Source organism: Mytilus galloprovincialis, chromosome 3, assembly GCF_965363235.1.
Source record: "Mytilus galloprovincialis chromosome 3, xbMytGall1.hap1.1, whole genome shotgun sequence".
Lineage (NCBI taxonomy): Eukaryota > Metazoa > Mollusca > Bivalvia > Mytilida > Mytilidae > Mytilus > Mytilus galloprovincialis.
The window spans coordinates 27,061,070-27,083,635 of record NC_134840.1 but is presented as its reverse complement, the minus strand read 5'-3'; the positions used below and the strand labels follow the sequence as shown (position 1 = coordinate 27,083,635).

The 22,566-nt window shown below is 32.6% G+C and overlaps 1 protein-coding gene and 1 long non-coding RNA gene across 2 annotated transcripts; one reads left to right on the top strand and one right to left on the bottom strand.

Moving 5' to 3' along the window:
* The first annotated feature begins 3,496 nt into the window (after positions 1–3,496).
* On the top strand, positions 3,497–13,174 carry LOC143066239 (cytochrome P450 4F6-like). The gene is made up of 5 exons (XM_076239231.1): positions 3,497–3,515; positions 8,229–8,365; positions 9,365–9,491; positions 11,927–12,053; positions 12,889–13,174. The coding sequence occupies exons 1-5, from the start codon at positions 3,497–3,499 to the stop codon at positions 13,172–13,174; spliced, it is 696 nt and encodes a 231-aa protein (XP_076095346.1).
* A 2,748-nt stretch (positions 13,175–15,922) lies between these two features.
* On the bottom strand, positions 15,923–21,223 carry LOC143067582 (uncharacterized). The gene is made up of 3 exons (XR_012975980.1): positions 20,665–21,223; positions 19,247–19,355; positions 15,923–16,738 (listed from the first exon to the last, which is right to left on the bottom strand). It is a non-coding gene; the product is annotated as an uncharacterized LOC143067582 (long non-coding RNA).
* Positions 21,224–22,566: the final 1,343 nt, after the last annotated feature.

Here is a 22,566-nt window from a genome sequence, read left to right as displayed (position 1 = left end):
TAGTTATCAAAGGTACCAGGATTATAATTTAGTACGCCAGACGCGCGTTTCGTCTACATAAGACTCATCAGTGACGCTCATATCAAAATATTTATTAATCCAAACAAGTAAAAAGTTGAAGAGCATTGAGGATCCAAAATTCCAAAAAGTTGTGCCAAATACGGCTAAGGTAATCTATGCCTGGGATAAGAAAATCCTTAGTTTTCGAAAAATTCAAAGTTTTGTTAACAGGAAATTTGTAAAAAAGACCACATTATTGATATTCATGTCAACACCGAAGTGTTGACTACTGGGCTGGTGATACCCTCGGGGACGAAACGTCCACCAGCAGTGGCATCGACCCAGTGGTGTAAATAGTTATCAAAGGTACCAGGATTATAATTTAGTACGCCAGACGCGCGTTTCGTCTACATAAGACTCATCAGTGACGCTCATATCAAAATATTTATTAAGCCAAACAAGTAAAAAGTTGAAGAGCATTGAGGATCCAAAATTCCAAAAAGTTGTGCCAAATACGGCTAAGGTAATCTATGCCTGGGATAAGAAAATCCTTAGTTTTCGAAAAATTCAAAGTTTTGTTAACAGGAAATTTGTAAAAATGACGGCATTATTGATATTCATGTCAACATTAAAATAAGTATTGGATAACAATTTTTTTCATTTTTCATAGAGATGTTCCTTTATTAAAACATTATCCTATTTTAAATTTTATATTGAGGTTGTTGAATTGTTTGCCATATGTTTCCGTTTATTATAAAATTATAGAATTTTGTTTTTTGTTTTTAGATCCTGAAAAAATGCACTAAAATGAATGGCAGTGATTTTAGGTTATCACTTTGACTGGTCTTCATTCTTTCCTATAGAAATCGTACAACAACTAATAAAATTGAGAATGGAAATGGGGAGACAACAACCCGACCATATAACAGACAACAGCAGATGGTTACCAACAGATCTTCAATGCAACGAGAAATTCACGCGACCGGAGGCGTCCTCCAGCTGGCCCTTAACAAATATATTTACTAGTTCAGTGATAATGAACGCCATACAAAACTCCAAATTGTACACAAGAAACTAGAATTAAAAATAAAACAAGACTAACAAAGGCCAAAGGCTCCTGACTTGGGACAGGCGCAAAAATGCGGCGGGGTTAAACATGTTTATGAGAAAAAAGTTAGTTTTGAACAAATTGAGTTTAGAAGAAATTTTTAAAAAAGTATTTAACATGGTTCCTGAATGAAATGAACATACTAGTTAATGAAGAAGAACTGTTCATTATCATGATACATGGACCGCCCGAAAGTGCGTGGTATTTACTGCGACAGCGATAATAACATCGCCTACGCTGTTTTAGTCGATACCACTGTCCTTTGGGCAGGCTATATATCACGATAATGACCAGTTTTTCAATAAATATAATGTAAACATTTCCCCAATTGATTCGATACTACAGGTCTTTTGTCTTCTTATATCAACATGACCATTTCTCAATCAGCCCAAGTTAGGAATACATTGTACATGATCTTCATTTTGTTACACATCACGTTGGTTATGTCGTGTACGCTTACTAGAGCTTTCCTACAAATTGACGAAAGGTACGTATGCTTGACGAATCATACGTAAGACTCGTTTAAGGGATCCTTTATTTTGACATATTTAAATAATAGTCGTGGAACTTCGGACAATTATCCTACATGCAACGATAGTTATTAAATTTGACTTTTCCGATATATTTATAGGATGTCGGGACGTACGATATGTTAAAATATGATACCACCAGGTCGGATGAGATAACACTACAAAATATCCTAAATATATCTAGTAGTCAGACAAAAAAATGCCCCTAAAAACTAAAAACCGACTCCTCCCCTACGTATACTCTTCAATATTACAATGTTTTGAATCATCGCTCCCCCCTTAATGTGTATATATAATATACCGGAGCAATAAAACGAATATTTTAGCGTATAATTGCGTTTTGCCTATAGTCCTCAACATTCATCAAATATTAGCCACTGGACGATAAGTGATAACTTCGCGTCTATCTTCCAAACATGTGTATTATTAAATCGTCATTATAAAATCCACAATGTATATGGTGTAAAATCGTAGATTTATTTTCTTAATATACAAAATCTGTTTTTCTAGATTTATTCAACATTACTTTTTAAAAACATGTATCATCATTTTTGTTTAGCAAATCTCGATATTCCACTTTGACAATTTGCTGAAAGTGTACTATAAAAAATAAAATAAATGTGAATCTTGTCGTTAAATTTAGACTAACGTACTTCAATAATGCCATTGAAAAGTTAATCGTGAAACTCGTGCTTAAAAATTTCCCGCGGAAATGTGTGTTCTCGTGGTTTACGTAAGTAACGTATCGGACGTAAGTGTATTTGACACTATTTTTCTCTGTTTGATTATATTAAATGAGCGATTTCTCTCGTTTTCAGTAGTTATACATCCATAGCTTTCCCATGTGTACGTGTTAGCGTTCCGGATAAAGCAGAGCACTTCAGAAAAAAGTAAATTGTGTCCATGGAACAAAAATGATACTCCCGCTTGCAAACAAACTAATAAAGGGGTATACATCTAGAAGAGCCCTAGAACGGTAAAAGTGACACAACCGAAATTAAAATTTAACCTGAGTTTTATTATTAGATCATTGTGTTTCAGTTTCATAACATTTGGTTGAGGCAAACTCATGTGATAGGACGGAATCGAAAAAATCAGCAACTTTCTACTTGTAATACGGTATAACTCTAGACTGACGGTTAAAGAAATGCTATACACGTTAGAGTTTGATCTGTGCATATAACACGTTAAAAAAAATTCGCAGACACATTCGATGAGTGCAAAATATTTTTATATGAAACATAGAAAACAAAAAGCTCATTGTTCAACTAGTGTCAGTCGTTTCAAGAATGTTTCTACAGAAAATATGACCATTAAAACAGAAAAGGTTTATTGGAACCTTTTCAGTGGCGGATCGGGGGGGGGGGGTTGGGAGGGGGTCCAACCCCCTTTTTTGGACGATCAATGCATTTGAATGGGAGCATATAGTTGGAACCCCCCCCCCCCCCCCCCCTTTACTCTGGGTTGGGAACCCCCTTTTTAAAATGACTGGATCCGCCACTGCCTTTTCATTGTGTGAAATAAATTTACAAGGTGAAATGAATATGATAAATTAATTAATATTCATCGTGAAATAATACTGCAATTAATAATTAAGGGAAAGGGAATAAACAAAAAACGATTATAAGCAATGCCCTGAACATGTATCAACTTTTTGTCACAAGATGAAAAACAAACGTAAATAATAGGTAGATCTACGTACTTGTTTTGTCGAGCCACACGTTTTGTAACCTCTGTAATTGCCTTACAATATGGATGTTGTAGTCTACAAATAATGAAATATTCATTTATTTGAAATTGATTTGAAATATATTATTACCAAATAATGCAATTTGATTCCACTCTATGTGTGATTTGAATGAGAGCTTTACAGAGATGTTAGTTTAAAGACAGCGTTTCAGCATACATCTTCGTGTATAATATAATTAATAAAATGCTGTTTAGATTTAGGATCTTGAAGTATACGTTTCCCTAGAATCTGTCCACGAAATTTAGCGAATATTTCAGGATTTAATATTTTATCAATTGTTTGATATTATAAAAAAAATTGAACAGTACTTTTCGTCGAAATAGAGCTTTCTTACAAATTGACGAAAGGTACGTACGCTTGACGAATCATACGTAAGACTCGTTTAAGGGATCCTTTCTTTTGCCATATTTAAATAATTATAGTCGTGGAACTTCGGACAATTATCCTACATGCAACGACACTTATTAAATTGGATTTTTCTTGGGATAAATTTTATATTTAGGATTTCTGGACGTACGATAGGTTAAAATATGATACCACCAGGTCGGAGGAGATAACACTTCAAAATCTCCTAAATATAGAGTAGTCAGACGAAAACATTTCCCCTAATAGACTAAAAACCGGCCCTCTTCAATATTACAATGTTGCACTGTTTAACCTAAAAAAAAAAAGCCAAAGCAAATACATTGTCTTCTTCCCTTACAGAAAAATGAGAAAAATCAAAGCACAAATACTTCCTTGATTCAAAATTTACAACGCTCAAAATAATAAAATGAAAATGAAGAAAACAAGATGATCTTCAAACTATGCCATATGCTGGTGCTCGTTTAATAACTTTTGAATCATCGCCTCTCCCCTGGTAATATTCATTGCTCCCCCTTAATGTGTATATATGATACACTGGAGCAATTGAAGGGTTGTTTTAGTGTATAATTACGTTTTGCCTATTGTCCTGAACCTTCATGAAATATTAGCCACTGGACGATAAGTGACAACTTTGCGTCTATCTTCCAAACATGTGTACTGTTAAATCGTCATCATAAAATCCACAAAATTGTAGATTTATTTTCTTGATATACAAAATCTGTTTTTCTAGATTTATTTAACATTTTTTTTTTAAACATTGTTACAGTAGCATATTTTTTTTTAGCAAATCTCGATATTCCACTTTGACAATTTGCTGAAAGTTTACTGTAAAAAATAAAAATAAATGTGAATCTTGTCGTTAAATTTAGACTAACGTACTTCAATAATGCCATTGAAATGTTAATCGTGAAACTCGTGCTTAAAAAAATCCCGCGGAAATGTGTGTACTCGTGGTTTACGTCAGTAACGTATCGGAGATAACTCTATAAAATATCCTAAATATAGGGAATTCAGAAGAAAAAATGCCCCTAAAAACAAAACAAAAAAACCCTTAAGCTGGGGTCACACATTCACGATTTTTACTGCCGTCCTTGACAGGACCGTTCCCGATTAAAATTTGTCAAAAGTATGATCAAGATCCTGTGAATCGTGGATGTAAATTCAAACTTCAATTAAAATTTGTAAAACAAATAATTTAAATAATTTAATCACAAACACATATTGTGGTCATGCAGATTACAAACAAAAAATTCTGAATCCAGATTTTCCCTTTACCCTATAGTGTTAAAATTTTGAAAAAAAAATCAATAGCTTTATAGCGTCGAAAAACCAAGAAAAGAAAAATACATTACCCCTCCTCTTTTGAAGTTGGTTGCTCCCATAACTTGTTTTTTCCCCATTTTATACTTGTTTCACAGTGTGGACTTTGTAACGTTCATATTTAACTAAATTTGCAATCATAACTTAAAGTTATAGTTTCAGATAGAAAAAAAATTGATCACAATTCATTTCACATTACTTTTTCAAAACAATGCAGCATTATTGTTTTGCAAATCTCGATATTTCACGTTAACAATTTGCTGAAAGTGTAATATAAAAAATAAAAACAAATGTGAATCTTGTCCTTAAATTTAAACTAATGTACCTCAATAATGCCATTAAAATTTTAATCATGAAACTCGTGCTTAAAATAATCCCGCGGAAATTTGTGTACTCGTGGTTTACGTAAGTAACGTATCGGACGTAAGTGTATTTGACACTATTTTCCTTTGTTTTCTTATATTAAAAGCGTGTATTATTTGCGATATGCTTATTTTTGAAAGATAAATTTGATCCAGGAAAGAACGCTGTTTTACCGGATAAAGTAAAGACTCTAAATTGTTATTGTGGAAATGAAATACGTGCTCCCTTTACGTTCGTTCGTACCTTTCGTCATTTTGTAAGAAAGCTCTAACGTAAAGGGAGCACGTATTTCATTTCCACAATAACTGTTAAAAGAGTCTGTGTTTTATCCAGTAAAACAGCATTCTTTTCTAAATCAAGTTTATTTTTCAAAAAAGAATAATATCGCAAATAATACACGATTTTAATATAATCAAACAGAGAAAAATAGTGTCAAATACACTTACGTCCGATACGTTACTTACGTAAACCACGAGAACACACATTTCCGCGGGAAATTTTTAAGCACGAGTTTCACGATTAACTTTTCAATGGCATTATTGAAGTACGTTAGTCTAAATTTAACGACAAGATTCACATTTATTTTATTTTTTATAGTACACTTTCAGCAAATTGTCAAAGTGGAATATCGAGATTTGCTAAAAAAAAATATGCTACTGTAACAATGTTTAAAAAAAAAATGTTAAATAAATCTAGAAAAACAGATTTTGTATATCAAGAAAATAAATCTACAATTTTGTGGATTTTATGATGACGATTTAACAGTACACATGTTTGGAAGATAGACGCAAAGTTGTCACTTATCGTCCAGTGGCTAATATTTCATGAAGGTTCAGGACAATAGGCAAAACGTAATTATACACTAAAACAACCCTTCAATTGCTCCAGTGTATCATATATACACATTAAGGGGGAGCAATGAATATTACCAGGGGAGAGGCGATGATTCAAAAGTTATTAAACGAGCACCAGCATATGGCATAGTTTGAAGATCATCTTGTTTTCTTCATTTTCATTTTATTATTTTGAGCGTTGTAAATTTTGAATCAAGGAAGTATTTGTGCTTTGATTTTTCTCATTTTTCTGTAAGGGAAGAAGACAATGTATTTGCTTTGGCTTTTTTTTTTTAGGTTAAACAGTGCAACATTGTAATATTGAAGAGGGCCGGTTTTTAGTCTATTAGGGGAAATGTTTTCGTCTGACTACTCTATATTTAGGAGATTTTGAAGTGTTATCTCCTCCGACCTGGTGGTATCATATTTTAACCTATCGTACGTCCAGAAATCCTAAATATAAAATTTATCCCAAGAAAAATCCAATTTAATAAGTGTCGTTGCATGTAGGATAATTGTCCGAAGTTCCACGACTATAATTATTTAAATATGGCAAAAGAAAGGATCCCTTAAACGAGTCTTACGTATGATTCGTCAAGCGTACGTACCTTTCGTCAATTTGTAAGAAAGCTCTATTTCGACGAAAAGTACTGTTCAATTTTTTTTATAATATCAAACAATTGATAAAATATTAAATCCTGAAATATTCGCTAAATTTCGTGGACAGATTCTAGGGAAACGTATACTTCAAGATCCTAAATCTAAACAGCATTTTATTAATTATATTATACACGAAGATGTATGCTGAAACGCTGTCTTTAAACTAACATCTCTGTAAAGCTCTCATTCAAATCACACATAGAGTGGAATCAAATTGCATTATTTGGTAATAATATATTTCAAATCAATTTCAAATAAATGAATATTTCATTATTTGTAGACTACAACATCCATATTGTAAGGCAATTACAGAGGTTACAAAACGTGTGGCTCGACAAAACAAGTACGTAGATCTACCTATTATTTACGTTTGTTTTTCATCTTGTGACAAAAAGTTGATACATGTTCAGGGCATTGCTTATAATCGTTTTTTGTTTATTCCCTTTCCCTTAATTATTAATTGCAGTATTATTTCACGATGAATATTAATTAATTTATCATATTCATTTCACCTTGTAAATTTATTTCACACAATGAAAAGGCAGTGGCGGATCCAGTCATTTTAAAAAGGGGGTTCCCAACCCAGAGTAAAGGGGGGGGGGTTCCAACTATATGCTCCCATTCAAATGCATTGATCGTCCAAAAAAGGGGGTTGGACCCCCTCCCAACCCCCCCCCCCCCCGATCCGCCACTGAAAAGGTTCCAATAAACCTTTTCTGTTTTAATGGTCATATTTTCTGTAGAAACATTCTTGAAACGACTGACACTAGTTGAACAATGAGCTTTTTGTTTTCTATGTTTCATATAAAAATATTTTGCACTCATCGAATGTGTCTGCGAATTTTTTTTAACGTGTTATATGCACAGATCAAACTCTAACGTGTATAGCATTTCTTTAACCGTCAGTCTAGAGTTATACCGTATTACAAGTAGAAAGTTGCTGATTTTTTCGATTCCGTCCTATCACATGAGTTTGCCTCAACCAAATGTTATGAAACTGAAACACAATGATCTAATAATAAAACTCAGGTTAAATTTTAATTTCGGTTGTGTCACTTTTACCGTTCTAGGGCTCTTCTAGATGTATACCCCTTTATTAGTTTGTTTGCAAGCGGGAGTATCATTTTTGTTCCATGGACACAATTTACTTTTTTCTGAAGTGCTCTGCTTTATCCGGAACGCTAACACGTACACATGGGAAAGCTATGGATGTATAACTACTGAAAACGAGAGAAATCGCTCATTCAACCTTAGATTTACAATGACTGCGATTACAACCTTAGTTTACTAAAACTTAGTTTTTTTTAACAACAATCCATTGATCATCTTTGATTTCATCTATAATATGAGTTCCGACGGGAGATCATTCAGAAAAGATTGGGACTATATCCATAGTGTGGCAGATAATGTGATTGATAATAGAAAGAAAATACTTGTAAATGTAATATTATTGATAATCCTTTCGATGTAGATGTATATCAATATGAGTTTATGATTCTAGTCTAGATTTGGAAACGACATATTGGAATCTTTACGGGCTACTTTACAAATCAATAAGTATAAATTAGAACATGGTATCATCCCCATTTCGGCATCGATGCTTTAGCCGATATGGGTTGAGGGATGATACCAGGGCAATTATGGAAAAGACATGTTATAATCTATTTATCACATATTTCAGTTCTGCAGAAAAGAGAAAAAAGTACATTTATTACAATTTAATGAAACATAACAGGTAAAATGACAGGTAAAATCTTAATTTTTTTTTTTATCTAAAAAGTGTTATCAATTGTCGTTAATGATGCAATTACGTCACGTCATTTTGAATCAAGGCACAAAAACCAATAACCTATTTTTCCCCGGGAAATTTTGAGGTTATTACATATGCAAAACTGAACGTATTCGTAACAAATATGTGATAATTTATTATACATACTTAGTTTCTATTGTTTTCCTCTTGGAAACACCAAGGTGTTTTGACACCAGTCATATATCTGTTATTGTGCTAAACTGGAAAACTGGCCTACAATGTGTATCCAGTAATTCAATAAATTTGATGGATTGGTCAATTAACAATCGTTACTGTTATAAGCATTGAATAAAGAATGTTTATGCTTTATATTCTGATTGTGTTAACTTAATTTGGAATTAACACTCCATTGCATTTAAACAGCGGCTATATAGGTTAGTTTGAACAAATGCCATTGAAATTTATGTATGTTGATTAATCTGAGATCGAAATAAATCCATTTTTTTATATATAATGTAGCTTTTCTTATCTTCCCTTCCTTTTTTATACTGTAACATGAATTAAGATTTGGCCTTGGAATATTAGAGAAAAAGCTGAAAGGAAATCAGAATGTGACCTGTTGCATCTTAGCGGTGATCAAATGCAAATAATCCTTATATAGCTGATACATTATTTACAGGAAAGTGGACAAAAGATGTTAAGAAACATTTAGACTTTTTTCTAGATGTTCTCCTCTCTGCTAAAGATGAAAATGGCATCGGAATGAGCAACACTGATATAAGAGACGAAGTTGACACGTTTATGTTTGAAGGTAAATTCATTCATAGTTATTCCAGTATTTGTTTTGACCAGACAAATATAACAAACACTTTTTTGATCGTTGTACGTTATCATGGTCGCTGATGTTTATTGTACTACACTAGACGCAGAGTTTTTTCTGTTGTCATATATCCGTTGCTGACGTTTGTTTTACTGTATATTGGTCTCCAAGATCTTGTTTACTTTATAAAGGTCGTATGTATTACTTTATTGAAGAAACGTGAGTTTCCACTCCTAAAACGTCCTATGATTTCAAAAATATATCACCAAGTAACTGCATGACTTACTTAATATATCAAATCAATATGAATATCATTAGATGTAGATGTAGAACTGTTTAAAATTTTATTGATTATTTGGCCATGATATTCATATTAATTTTCTGACGAAGTGAACAAAATGAAAATATTTCTTGAAAACTTTGCTATGTATTCTAACTAAATTGTTGCAATATATCGGTCAATGGGATTTGTTTTATTTTATATATCGTTCGTCGCCAAGGTTGTTTTATTTCATATCAGACAATGAAGTATGAAAATTTTGTACTGGTCGCTGAGGTTGTTTTACTTGAAATCGTTCGCTGAAGTATTTCTTACTTCCTATTGGTGGTTGAGAGCTGTTTTGTTTTGATTAAACCGGTCCCCGATGTATGTGTTGAAAATTATAGATGCTGAGGTTTGTTTTAATTTCTATCGGTTACTCAGGTTTAATATCACTTTTTCTTGTTAATAAATCATAGAAGAGAAAAACAAACCCTTCTTTTTCTAAAGTCTTTCACAAAATACATTCTGTAGTATTCTACGTTTGGAAGTATTTTTTACATGATCTAAGGAGCACATTTATCCAGTAAGCTAGGTTACATGTGTTTTATAGATGAATTTATCTGTTCGTTGTTTCGCAAGATATATGCTCATATTACACTTTATATTCCTAAGACATTTAAAGCTTCATGTAGCCAGTTTATATACATCTTTTCTTCACTACATCAACAATGAAAAGCTAGCATTATCATATCACAATTCTGTTTTAAAAGGTCATAACTAGCCTTCAGCAACAGCAAATACTTTTATTAGGTCATTAATGCTTTTGTGTTTTTTTTTTTTTTTTTTTTTTTTTGCTTACTTCGTGCATATCTGATGTGACAAATCCTTTCAACATATAGTTTCAAGTTTTGAGCTGTTTACAATATCCTTTAACTCTCCGCTATATAGTTGATGTTCTTTCACTAAATAATTCAAAATTTGGTGACTATGTGGAACTCATCTATACCATCGAGCTAGAGATAAAGGATACTACAGATACAGTCAAGTCGGCCTCATAAGTTGACTTACTAAATCTAGAAATTGACAATGAAGGTCGGTTGAAAACAAAGCTTTAACACAAAAGAGATGATTTCAGCTTTTCAATTGTGAACTTTCCATTTCTAAGTAGCAATATTCCAGCAGAACCTGCATACGGGGTATATATCTCCCAATTGATACGGTATTCCCGTGCTTGCATTTCCTATCATGATTTTCTTGATAGAGGGTTGCTGCTCACAAGGAAGCTATTAAACCAAGAGTTCCAAATGGTGAAGTTGAAATCATCCCTTCATAAATTTTATGGACGCCATCACGAGTTGGTTGACTGTTATGGAATAACCGTTTCACAAATGATATCGGATATGTTCCTCACGTCGTAACTACAATCCCCTTCCCTTTCATGAATGTGACCTACCGAATTAGACTATTTACCGGATCTGTTATCACATAAGCAACACGACGGGTGTCACATGTGGAGCAGAATCTGCTTACTCCTCCGGAGTACCTGAGATCACCCCTAGTTTTTTGGTGAGGTTCGTGTTGTTTATTCATTAGTTTTCTATGTTGTGTCATGTGTGCTGTTGATTGTTTGTCTTTTTCATTTTTAGCCATGGCGTTGTCAGTTTGTTTTAGATTTATGAGTTTGACTGTCCCTTTGGTATCTTTCTTCCCTCTTTTATCGCTATCACAGATTTAGATAAATCTCTTTGATAAACATGTTTATTACCGCCACATTATGAATGTCTCAAGTCAGAACCATGTAAGTCAGTGGTTGTCGTAGGTTGCTGGATGCAATATTTGTTTTACTTGCATACCTTTTTGGGATTAAATTATGTCTTTGATTTTATCTTAATGATAGTCATTTTTACACAGAACCGAGAACTTACGTTTATAAGGCTTACCAAACAGTAAAGGCTTTGCTCAGAGTAGGCCGTTCGATGACTCATAGTTGATCCTCGTTTTGTTGTCTTTTGGCAAGTCTCTGGGTGAAAGTTGTATATTTGAAAATTATACCACATCAATTTATTTCATCTGTCATGTGATACTAATGAAGAATTATAACTCATTGTAAATTTCAATGTAACCACGAAAACAATATACTTAACAACATAAATTATCATAACAGGACATGACACCACAGCCAGTGCTATATCTTGGATCCTGTATGATTTAGCAAAACATACAGAATACCAGAAGTTGTGTCAAAATGAAGTCGACAAAGCACTTGAAAATAATCCTGGTTTTGTAAAATGGTACGTTTCCTATATAATGACTATAACCTGTGTCTATACCTCTAAAAGCTTTTAATAGTGACAAACTTGAAAATAGAAATTGTACAAAATGAAGCCAACAGCTAGAACAACGCATTTTCGACATAAGATAATTAACTTCAGTCAAATGAAAAATCAATGTAAAAAAATACCAAAACATATTAAATTGACAATCAGAATAAGAAGTTGAAGAAAGACCGACCAAAACATGGCAAACACGTGGAAAAGACAAAAAGTGTACAAAACATTACATAAAACCTGAAACTTGACTACACGAATATAGAAATAAGGAAATGTAGCATCATTGTCTATGAGATAACTGTCAACCAAATGAAGTGAATGTAAGCAATTAAAGGCAGCCGTACAAACTTTCCAACATTGAAAAATCCATACCGTCTTTTCGGCTATAAAAGACCCTGACAACAAACGGTCTTACTTATTACAAAACAATTTACATTTTGTTATGGCAGATATGAACCAGCCACTGAACTATAGGCTTCCGACTTGAGACAGGCTCATAAAGAATATGGCTGGGTTAAACATGTAAAACATACCACACCTACCGAACCTTATTTTGATTATCAAAACACAATTCACCACATTTATCAGCTCAAATTATACAAAGATCGTTTTAAATTTACATATTATTCAAACTGCAATCAAAGTTGTGTCAATGATGCAGTTTGTTCAAGACAAATCCATTGGTTAATTGATTAGTTATAGTCATCTTAGTTATAGGTATTTTTGGATAAACAAAATTGGTTTCATGTTATTTACATGTTTGTGAGTTTTTCTGAGGATATTGTCATTTTTACAGGGAAGATTTAGGAAAATTCTATGTTCTAACACGATGTATAAAAGAAGGAATGAGGCTTCACTCACCAGTCCCCTTAGTTGCAAGACAATCTACAAAGGAAATTATTGATGGAACCACTTTTCCTCCTGGAACTTTTTTCTGTATCAATATATATGGTCTCTATCACAACCCTGCTGTCTGGACAGATCCGATGAAATTTGAACCAAGTCGCTTTACAAAGGATAATGCAACAAAAATTGACACTTTTGTATTTACTCCATTTTCTGCTGGACCAAGGTATGGTTAATTTATTACACATACACTGTAACACGAAAAATCTATAAAAAAAAAATGCCAAATCCTTCTGCAAGTTTCACACATACACTTTCACAGATATAAAATAAACAATAGATATAGGAAGAAGTGGTATGAGTGCCAATGAGACAACTCTCCATCCAAATACAAATTAACAGGTCTTTCTTATGTATAAATAAATACCAAGTCTTTCTTATGTATAAACAAATACCAAGTATTTCTTATGTATAAACAAATACCAAGTCTTAATTAAATTGCGAAATATGTATACATATATGTATAGTACACATGCTTGGCTATTTTTCTTTAGAAAAACCTGCAAACTATATAACCATACATTTGTAAATATCGTATATCAACTCATATTTTAAGTATAGAAACAGGCAGATATAAATGACTTAGTTACATTTTTAGCTCACCTGGCCCGAAGGGCCAAGTGAGCTTTTCCCATCACTTGGCGTCCGTCGTCCGTAGTCGTCGTCCGTCGTCCGTCGTCGTTAACTTTTACAAAAATCTTCTCCTCTGAAACTACTGGGCCAAATTAAACCAAACTTGGCCACAATCATCATTGGGGTATCTAGTTTAAAAAATGTGTGGCGTGACCCGGCCAACCAACCAAGATGGCCGCCATGACTAAAAATAGAACATACGGGTAAAATGCAGTGTTTGTCTTATAACTCAAAAACCAAAGCATTTAGAGCAAATCTGACATGGGGGTAAAATTGTTTATCAGGTCAAGATCTATCTGCCCTCAAATTTTCAGATGAATCCGACAACCCGTTATTGGGTTGCTGCCCCTGAACTGGTAATTTTAGGTAATTTTTGCTGTTTTTGGCTATTATCTTGAATATTATTATAGATGGAGATAAACTGTAAACAGCAATAATGTTCAGCAAAGTAAGATTTACAAATAAGTCAACATTACCAAAATGGTCAGTTGACCCCTTTAGGAGTTATTGACCTTTATAGTCAATTTTTAACCATTTTTCGTAAATCTTAGTAATCTTTTACAAAAATCTTCTCCTTTGAAACTACTGGGCCAAATTAATCCAAACTTGGCCACAATCATCTTTGGAATATTTAATTTAAAAAATGTGTGGCGTGACCCGGCCAACCAACCAAGATGGCCGCCATGGCTAAAAATAGAACATAGGGGTAAAATGCAGTTTTTGGCTTATACCTCAAAAACCAAAGCATTTAGAGCAAATCTGACTGCTATAAAAGTGTTAATCAGGTCAAGATCTATCTGTCCTGAAATTTTCAGATGAATCGGACAACCTGTTGTTGAGTTGCTGTCCCTGAATTGGTAATTTTAAGGAAATTTTGCTGTTTTTAGTTATTATCTTGAATATTATTATAGATAGAGATAAACTGTGAACAGCAATAATGTTCAGCAAAGTAAGATTTACAAATAAGTCAGCATGACCAAAATGGTTAGTTGAACCCTGAAGGAGTTATTGCCCTTTATAGTCAATTCTTAACCATTTTTTCGTAAATCTTAGTAATCTTTTACAAAAATCTTCTCCTCTGAAACTACTGGGCCAAATTAAACTAAACTTGGCCACAGTCATCATTGGGGTAACTTGTTTAAAAAATGTGTGGCGTGACCTGGCCAATCAACCAAAATGGCTGCCACGGCTAATAATAGAACATAAGGGTAAAATGCAGTTTTTGGCTTATAACTCAAAAACCGAAGCATTAAGAGAAAATCTGACAGGGTTTAATTGTTTATCAGGTCAAGATCTATCTGCCCTGATGTTTTCACATGGATCGGACAACCCGTTGTTAGGTTACTGTCCTGAATTGGTAATTTTAAGGAAATTTTGCCGTTTTTTGTTATTATCTTGAATATTATTATAGATAGAGATAAACTGTATACAGCAATAACGTTCAGCAAAATAAGATCTACAAATAAGTTTGCATGACCAAAATAGTCAATTGACCCCTTAAGGAGTTATTGCCCTTTATAGTTAAGTTTTAACATTTTTCATAAATTTTTGTTAATTTTTAGAAAATATTTTCCACTGTAATTACTGGGCCAAGTTCATTATAGATAGAGATAATTGTAGCAACAAGAATGTTCAGTAAAGTAAGATCTACAAACACATCACTATCACCAAAACACAATTATGTCATGAATTTATCCGTGTCCATTGTTTAATATGCACAAGACAAAGGTGAGCGACACAGGCTCTTTAGAGCCTCTAGTTTAAATCAGCAGGACATAACTGAGACTTTGTTTGCAATTACATATAGAATTTGTTTTCAGATTTAATGTTTATCAAAGTATATCATGTCACCACTCGTATTTCGTATTTCGTATATTGTATTATTTATTATATTTTATTTCATGTACACATTTATATTTATTTATTGTGTAACTCAAGAATATTTTGTAAAAGTTCTTATTACTGGTGCATATAACAGTGTTATCATTATGTGTATATCCTATTTATAAGCTGTCTTTGCTTTCAGAATAAAGCATTATTCATAACAAATGTATTTGTCAAAAACAAGTCATTTTATTGAAACGAAAAATTATAAACGGAGTTTTATAGAGTAAAACATAAAGACATAACAATAGAAACACTAGTGTATGTGTATGTCCCTATACATAATGTGTCCTGTCGATCAATTTCACCTTACTATTTCTCATAATGTGTTACACCTTTTAAAATGTTCTAATGCCATGCATCTTAAAATGAAAAAAGAGTAGAATTTACATATAAAAATCCGAAAATACCCGAAACGCATTTATTAAATGTATTACAATTCAAAAATATCTTTCTTATACTTACACTGTACGTATTTCATACTCGCATGTTTGTTTTTTTTTGAGGTGGCGTATAACAATTATTGATGAAAAATGTAAAAAAAATCCAGATACCAAACTGAATGAAAGAATTATATATACAAGAATAATTCTATTAACAGATAGCACCACAAACAATTGTCACAGTCACACAAACAATTGTCACAGTCTCACAAACAATTGTCACAATAACACAAACAATTGTCAGAGTCTCACAAACAATTGTCACAATAACACAAACAATTGTCACAGTCACACGAAAGTAAACTATTTGTCCAGTTCTTAACTACCTTGCTGCCTTTGAAAAGTACATCATAAATCATTTCATTACCAACATGAATATGTACAGAGGAGTGTCCTGAAAGTAACTAAATTATCATGACACAAGAACGCCACCTATCATGTTACTTTTCCAATGAGACTCAAGAAAGCTGGTGTCTGGGATGTTAACCGATAGAGAGCTTGATTCCTTCAGCTTTACAAAGACTGAATATACTGTTGGCTGACAAACAAGAGGCCCCGCTTTGTGTCCTATTGAATCAGAAACGATTAAATGTCCTTTTTCTTGAATGTTAACTTCATTCCGCGACTTTGAACAACGGTCTAGACTTCGAAATTCTGCATGTACGTAAATCATATAAAGTCCAGATGTTTGAATGGTTAATTCATTGGTATTAGAATTCCTGTTTGTTAATAAACTTCGAAGCTTTACTAGTCCCGATAACTTCGGACACTCTGCATTTTCTGAAGAAAAGGAAGAATATGTTCACTAATTATTGTTTAAATCGTTGTGCATGATAGGTTACAAATGGCCTGCAAGAGTATAGACATTTGATGTGGTTCATAAGTGTTTCTCGTTTCCCGTTTTTAAATAGATTATACCGTTGGTTTTCCCTTTTGAATGGTTTTACATTAGTCAATTCCGGAACCTTCATAGCTTGCTGTTTGGTGTGAGCCAAGGCTCCGTGTTTACATACACAAATTGTGACTTGGATGGAGTTGTCTCATTGGCAATCAAACCACATCTTCTTATATCTATGTATATTATAGTCTGACTGTTCATTTCTGCTTCGATATTTTTATATAATGAAATGTTACTGGTATTATTTTCAAATGGTTTGATTTTTCAACATCCTTATAATTGTAAACGCTATTTTGATACGTGTTGCTTTCAATTAAAAAGACAAAGTATTCCACTTCTATCCACCATAAATCAATTTTCCATGTATTGGGATTACTGATCAACTTAATACTTGTTTAACATTTCATCATGAAGTAAAACTTTAAAATTTTAGAGACAATATATTGATAAGATCTTAATATTCGATGATTGTTAAAGAGTGTTATGCTGAAGTCGACGCTTGTGTTCCTTTTGCCTTGGTATAAGTCATGTAACGTTTACCCTCTTAAAATACTAAGAATAACTAACAATACATGGCATTAATTGAATTTAATTCAAGAATAAAGATACAAATTTAATTATTATTCAGATGCTGTTTTTCCTGTAGCTGTGAATGTGTCTTGGTCATGTCTTACTTTTATGTTATTCGGAAACAAGATGTTGAGTCAACTCTGTTGACTTTAAGAACAACCTGGTCTAGTGTTATTTTCGTTAAAGATGTTTTTTTTAATATGCGGAGCCTGTTAATGATCTTATATGCATGTCCTTATCTATAATAGCTTCACTTTATTTTCAAAGTTCTAACACTTCATAATTCTGGACATTAGACCTTAAACCAAGATCGTATTATTATCATTCTAACAGTTTTGTTTTGGCCAAATCGAAGCTTGCTTTTAAGAGTTTGTGATACTCCGACATACCACGAGGAATGATAGACGTCAATAGTCAGAGTGATAGTGGATTAGATACGTAGAAATAGTTTTACAGTTTTTAGTTGACAAAATCAATCTTGCTTTACGATGCATAAATTTGAATCTACAATTTAATTTTTGATATCTGAGTTTACGATATTTTTTCCAATAAAGTCTGGTTCTATATCGGATCCTAAATATCAACGTGTGGACTGTGATTTAATAACATGGTTATTTATTGTATTTGGAAATGTCTTACTTTATTCAGTTAACGTTTCGTACCAAAGAAAATACATTCTAGTTTACCCAAGTCTAAAGATAGCTTATTGTTAATGAACCTGTTGCCAAGACTATTTCTTTTCTGGCTTCCTCGAGATACATTATGGGTCCTTGTGAGAGAGAATATTCTACTGCTATCGTCGTAATAAAGCATGAGTGTACAGTCAAAATTAATACTTATAGATATGCTCGACGTAAACAAAAATGGGGAATGGTCTAAAATGCGTTCATGAGGTATACCACACATAATATTAAGTAGTGGAGATTCCATCACATGTACATTTAACAGTTGTTTCCGTCCAGTTAGATAGGACTCAAATCATTTGATGTCTATCAATTAAACTGAGGTCCCGTGTGTTGGGTATTTATAGTGTAAACTAATCTTTTCTTTTCAATTGTTGTAGCATAGGAATTATCATTTCCAAAATTAAAAGAAAACATGTTATCTAGAGATAGTTAGAATAGCTTAGCAGTGGATTTTTTGCTAGTAAACGGGAGATAACTCAAATTAGAAGCATATGCATACAAGGCTAATATGGTACTAGTATCACATCTAGACAAAAATGCATTTTTATAAGTCTATTCTAATAAACGTTTTGTTATTTTAATACCACATAACAACTTAACTCTATATACAAGTTGACGTTTTAAATCCGAATCAATTAATGTTGTGAAATTTCCTGTTGTAGGACAGTTTTTCATGCAATTTAATTATTAATTTTGCGTATGTTCTATCAATAGCATATGTAGCAGTTATCGACAAAAATCCAAATGGTATAGCTATAAGAAATGTGGTATGAGTGGTTTTTTTACTTTTTTTCTGCAAGTTTCTTAATGTGCCTACATGGCGACTCTTGCATACGAATAAAATTTTGTCCCCTGTAAGCCTATTTTACGGTAAAAGTTGATCAATTCACTTTCTGTATATTCCATGTTCTTCTGTGACCTTTGTCATTTTATCGCTCAACACCCTTCTAGCAACCAACTAAATAGATATAAAAAGTAGATTTAAAAATCTGTTTGAAATAGGTCATTATATTTTTGTAATATTTGAAAAGACCTGTAGATATTTTTCGTTTTTAATAAATTGAGAACTACTAGTGTAGGTACGAGGAACAAATGTAAAAAACATGAAAAATTAAAACTGTTTGCCTTATTTACCGTTTTTACTTGAACTCTGTCCTTGTATATATTTATGGAAAACGGTTCTCTGTTGTACATTAATATTGTCCGAATGGGGAACTAATCGTCGTTTCGAACTTAGCGTCATCTGCAATAAATAACAAAACTTTAGTGTTCCTATTAAAAAAAGTTTACATTTAAAACAATAGTACAATTTTCGTTGTCGAACGACTGATTGATGATCGGAAACGCAATGTTAACTGGAAACAACTTTTTTTTTTGGCAATATATTGAATTTTAAACCTAGTGTTGTCTGAGGTCAAGCAATACGGTCATCTTTAACCTTATCCTGTTCGGCAGTAAGATCCATGCTAAAGTGGAGCGTCCGTTTAATGGTTGTGTGGGGTGTATAAATATGCAGCCATGCAGTGTCGGAATGGGGATGCCTCGTGTAGGATAAGCACCTCGCTCTCTGCAAGTAAAAGTTACTTTCAACAACTCTCTGATAGTCCGTAGACTGCATAATGCAAGGCAATATTTCTGCCACTATTCTTTATACTGAAGAAAAAGTAACTTCTCTTCCCGTTTAGTGGAGTACCAAAATCCCTAGCCTACATCCTGATCATCTTTACAATTGTTTAACTTTTTTATCTATTTTAGCGCCTTTTAATAGCCTGCTATGCAGTGAATGTTTTGCTCATTGTTGAAGGTCGTACCGTCTCGTACGTCTAACTATAATTGCTATATATAATAACGTCATTTGGTCTCTAGTAGATAACTGTTTTATATACATATCTCCTTTGTATATATTTGTTGTATTCATTCAATTTGTTCTCATCATAAATATGCATCATGCAACAATCAATTGATCATAATTTTATGATTTATCGATTGGCCGCTATCATCTATACCAGCCATATTTTTACATAACGTGCGAGAGAATAAAGTATTTTTGCCAATCTAAGTGGAACGAGTATTTTCCTTTGACTTTACGTCATACAAAAGGTTAAGGGATATTTATCATTTCAACATTTAAAGGTCAAGAGCTTTCTCTTTTTAGAAACTAGACATCGGGGCATTAATTTCCATTTTTAGTTATTTCTTATATTTTGTTTTAACTTATTTTGCCGCTTTTTTTGTTGCTTTTTTTATTGACTTGTTTTTGTTGCTATAAATGAGTCGCCCGAGCATTAAGAAAGTAGCAGTATAATAACGCTAAAAATTGAATAAGAGTGTGAAGTCACATGTTATAGATTTTTAGGAAGAATGTTAATTCAAACATTGTAACAGTTATGTTAGTAAAAACACAAAATAAAGCTGGCAACATGTGTAAGACTAGAACGGACCACTACTTTAAAAGTTTATCGCAAAATGGAACATTGATTGGTAAAAAATCTTTATATACTCTCGGTAAAGAATTGATGGCTATACTTTCTCTTTCGATGATAAATACTAACCATATCAAACAAATGCCGCAAATATTGTGAATTCTTTAAACAATGAAACGTCCAGCTGTTTAGTTCCCTCTGTTTGTTAGTGCCTTTAGGAAAGTTAATACAGAAGTCCGATTTTGTATTATGTTGATATTTTTGCATTTCACTTTTGCTATACATTTTGCTTTCCAAAAGTTTAAGATCACATAGCATGAGTGTAACAACTATGAAATTGATCAGTAATGTAGCAAGCGAAACTATTAATTTCAAACATTCGATATTCCACAACTTTTGAAAGGTCCATGATTCCTCCTTAACATGTTTAAGTTCTGAATGATCTTTTACTTTAGACTTCCTTTCGTCACACAATTCACAATTTTCTATATCCATTTTGCATGTCTCCATGTAGCCATTGTTATAATCAATCCAGCCGCTGTTTTCAGTTTGATTTTTAGTATGCAACCTTCTTAAAACTGTTTTAGATAATTGAAGTAGTTGACCCAGCATTATGTTTTATATCCAAACTTCTCAAGTAGAAACAAGCATGATAATTCTGAAAGTGCAACTTATCGGATTTGAAACCACAATTTGGCACACAGAGTTTTTGAAAATGGGGTTTCTACTTTCATTTTCAGTTTCAATTGTTGATTTCTAAATACCTGAATTATACCAACAACAAGTCTAGCCAGGAACTTTGAAATAAATGTGTTCATATGTTTTACTGTTTCCATTTGTTTTATAACACTATTTTATTTATGCAAAAAAATATATTGGAAAATATCTAAAGAATAAACTATTGACTATTGGTTTCAATGTTTTCCGAAAATCTTATATTATAGGGCTTCCCAGTTCATTTGACCTACATTTTACAATGTTCTATTTATGTCATTTTAATCTATATTTATATTTTTGTAATGTGGGAGTATTCGTTCTATGGATATATACAAGTCACGTGATACAAGTGGACTTTATATTTTAATGGTCAAGATAATCAAATCCTTTAATAGTCTTCAGTAAAACTTCAAAGGAGTAGTCCAGTAAGACCTCTTTTTGGCCCCAAAATATAGCAGTTTTACAAAATTGTTAAAATGTAAACTTTTAGTTATTTATTGGAAAAAAGAATGCTACTGCTACATAAATATGGGCTGTTTTTGACAATACAATGCACATATATCGGCTACTTGCATCATTAAGTCATGCTAAATTACTGAAATCTTTACAATTATGCATAATAGGTACAGTTCACAGGGACTCGGTTAGCAGATTAGAATTTTGTAAATCAATGTTTTTAATTTATTTTTTATTATTTCCTGTCTATTTGCATTACTATATTAACGTATTTAACGTTGCCATCACTATTTCTTTGTTTTCTGGAAATGTTTACTATCCATATCCATATACTGAAAAAACCTAAAGGGATCTAAGTCGCCATCTTGAATTGCCTTCCCTACTTTAGATAAAAAATAATTAAAAATATAAATAAATTACTATATACCTTACAATAGCCTTCATTTTCTTCCGAAATTATTCTTCTAACACATGCATATTTTGATTTGTGGATTAACAGAACCCTTACGCAGTTTCAGTTGCATTCGTGTCAGAATATTCAAATTTCCCGGCGAAAGCAACGTATCGTTCGGAAACTTCCAGGTTGATGCGTTTACTACAACGATAAATCCTTATAAACAGACGAGTGCTGTCCCCTGATTTATTATTACATATCGAGCGCAAAATTATTAACCATGTTAACGAATAGAACCTTTCTTCAAACGGGGTAACATAAATCATTGACTTTTTCGTAGACACATCAATAAAATGAAGAAGTTACTTAAAATATTGACACGTTCAATGGGATTTATAAGGTTTACTAACAGTACCAGGACATAAAAAAGGGGGAGGGCCGGTTGGTAGGTCAACTTGGAGTAA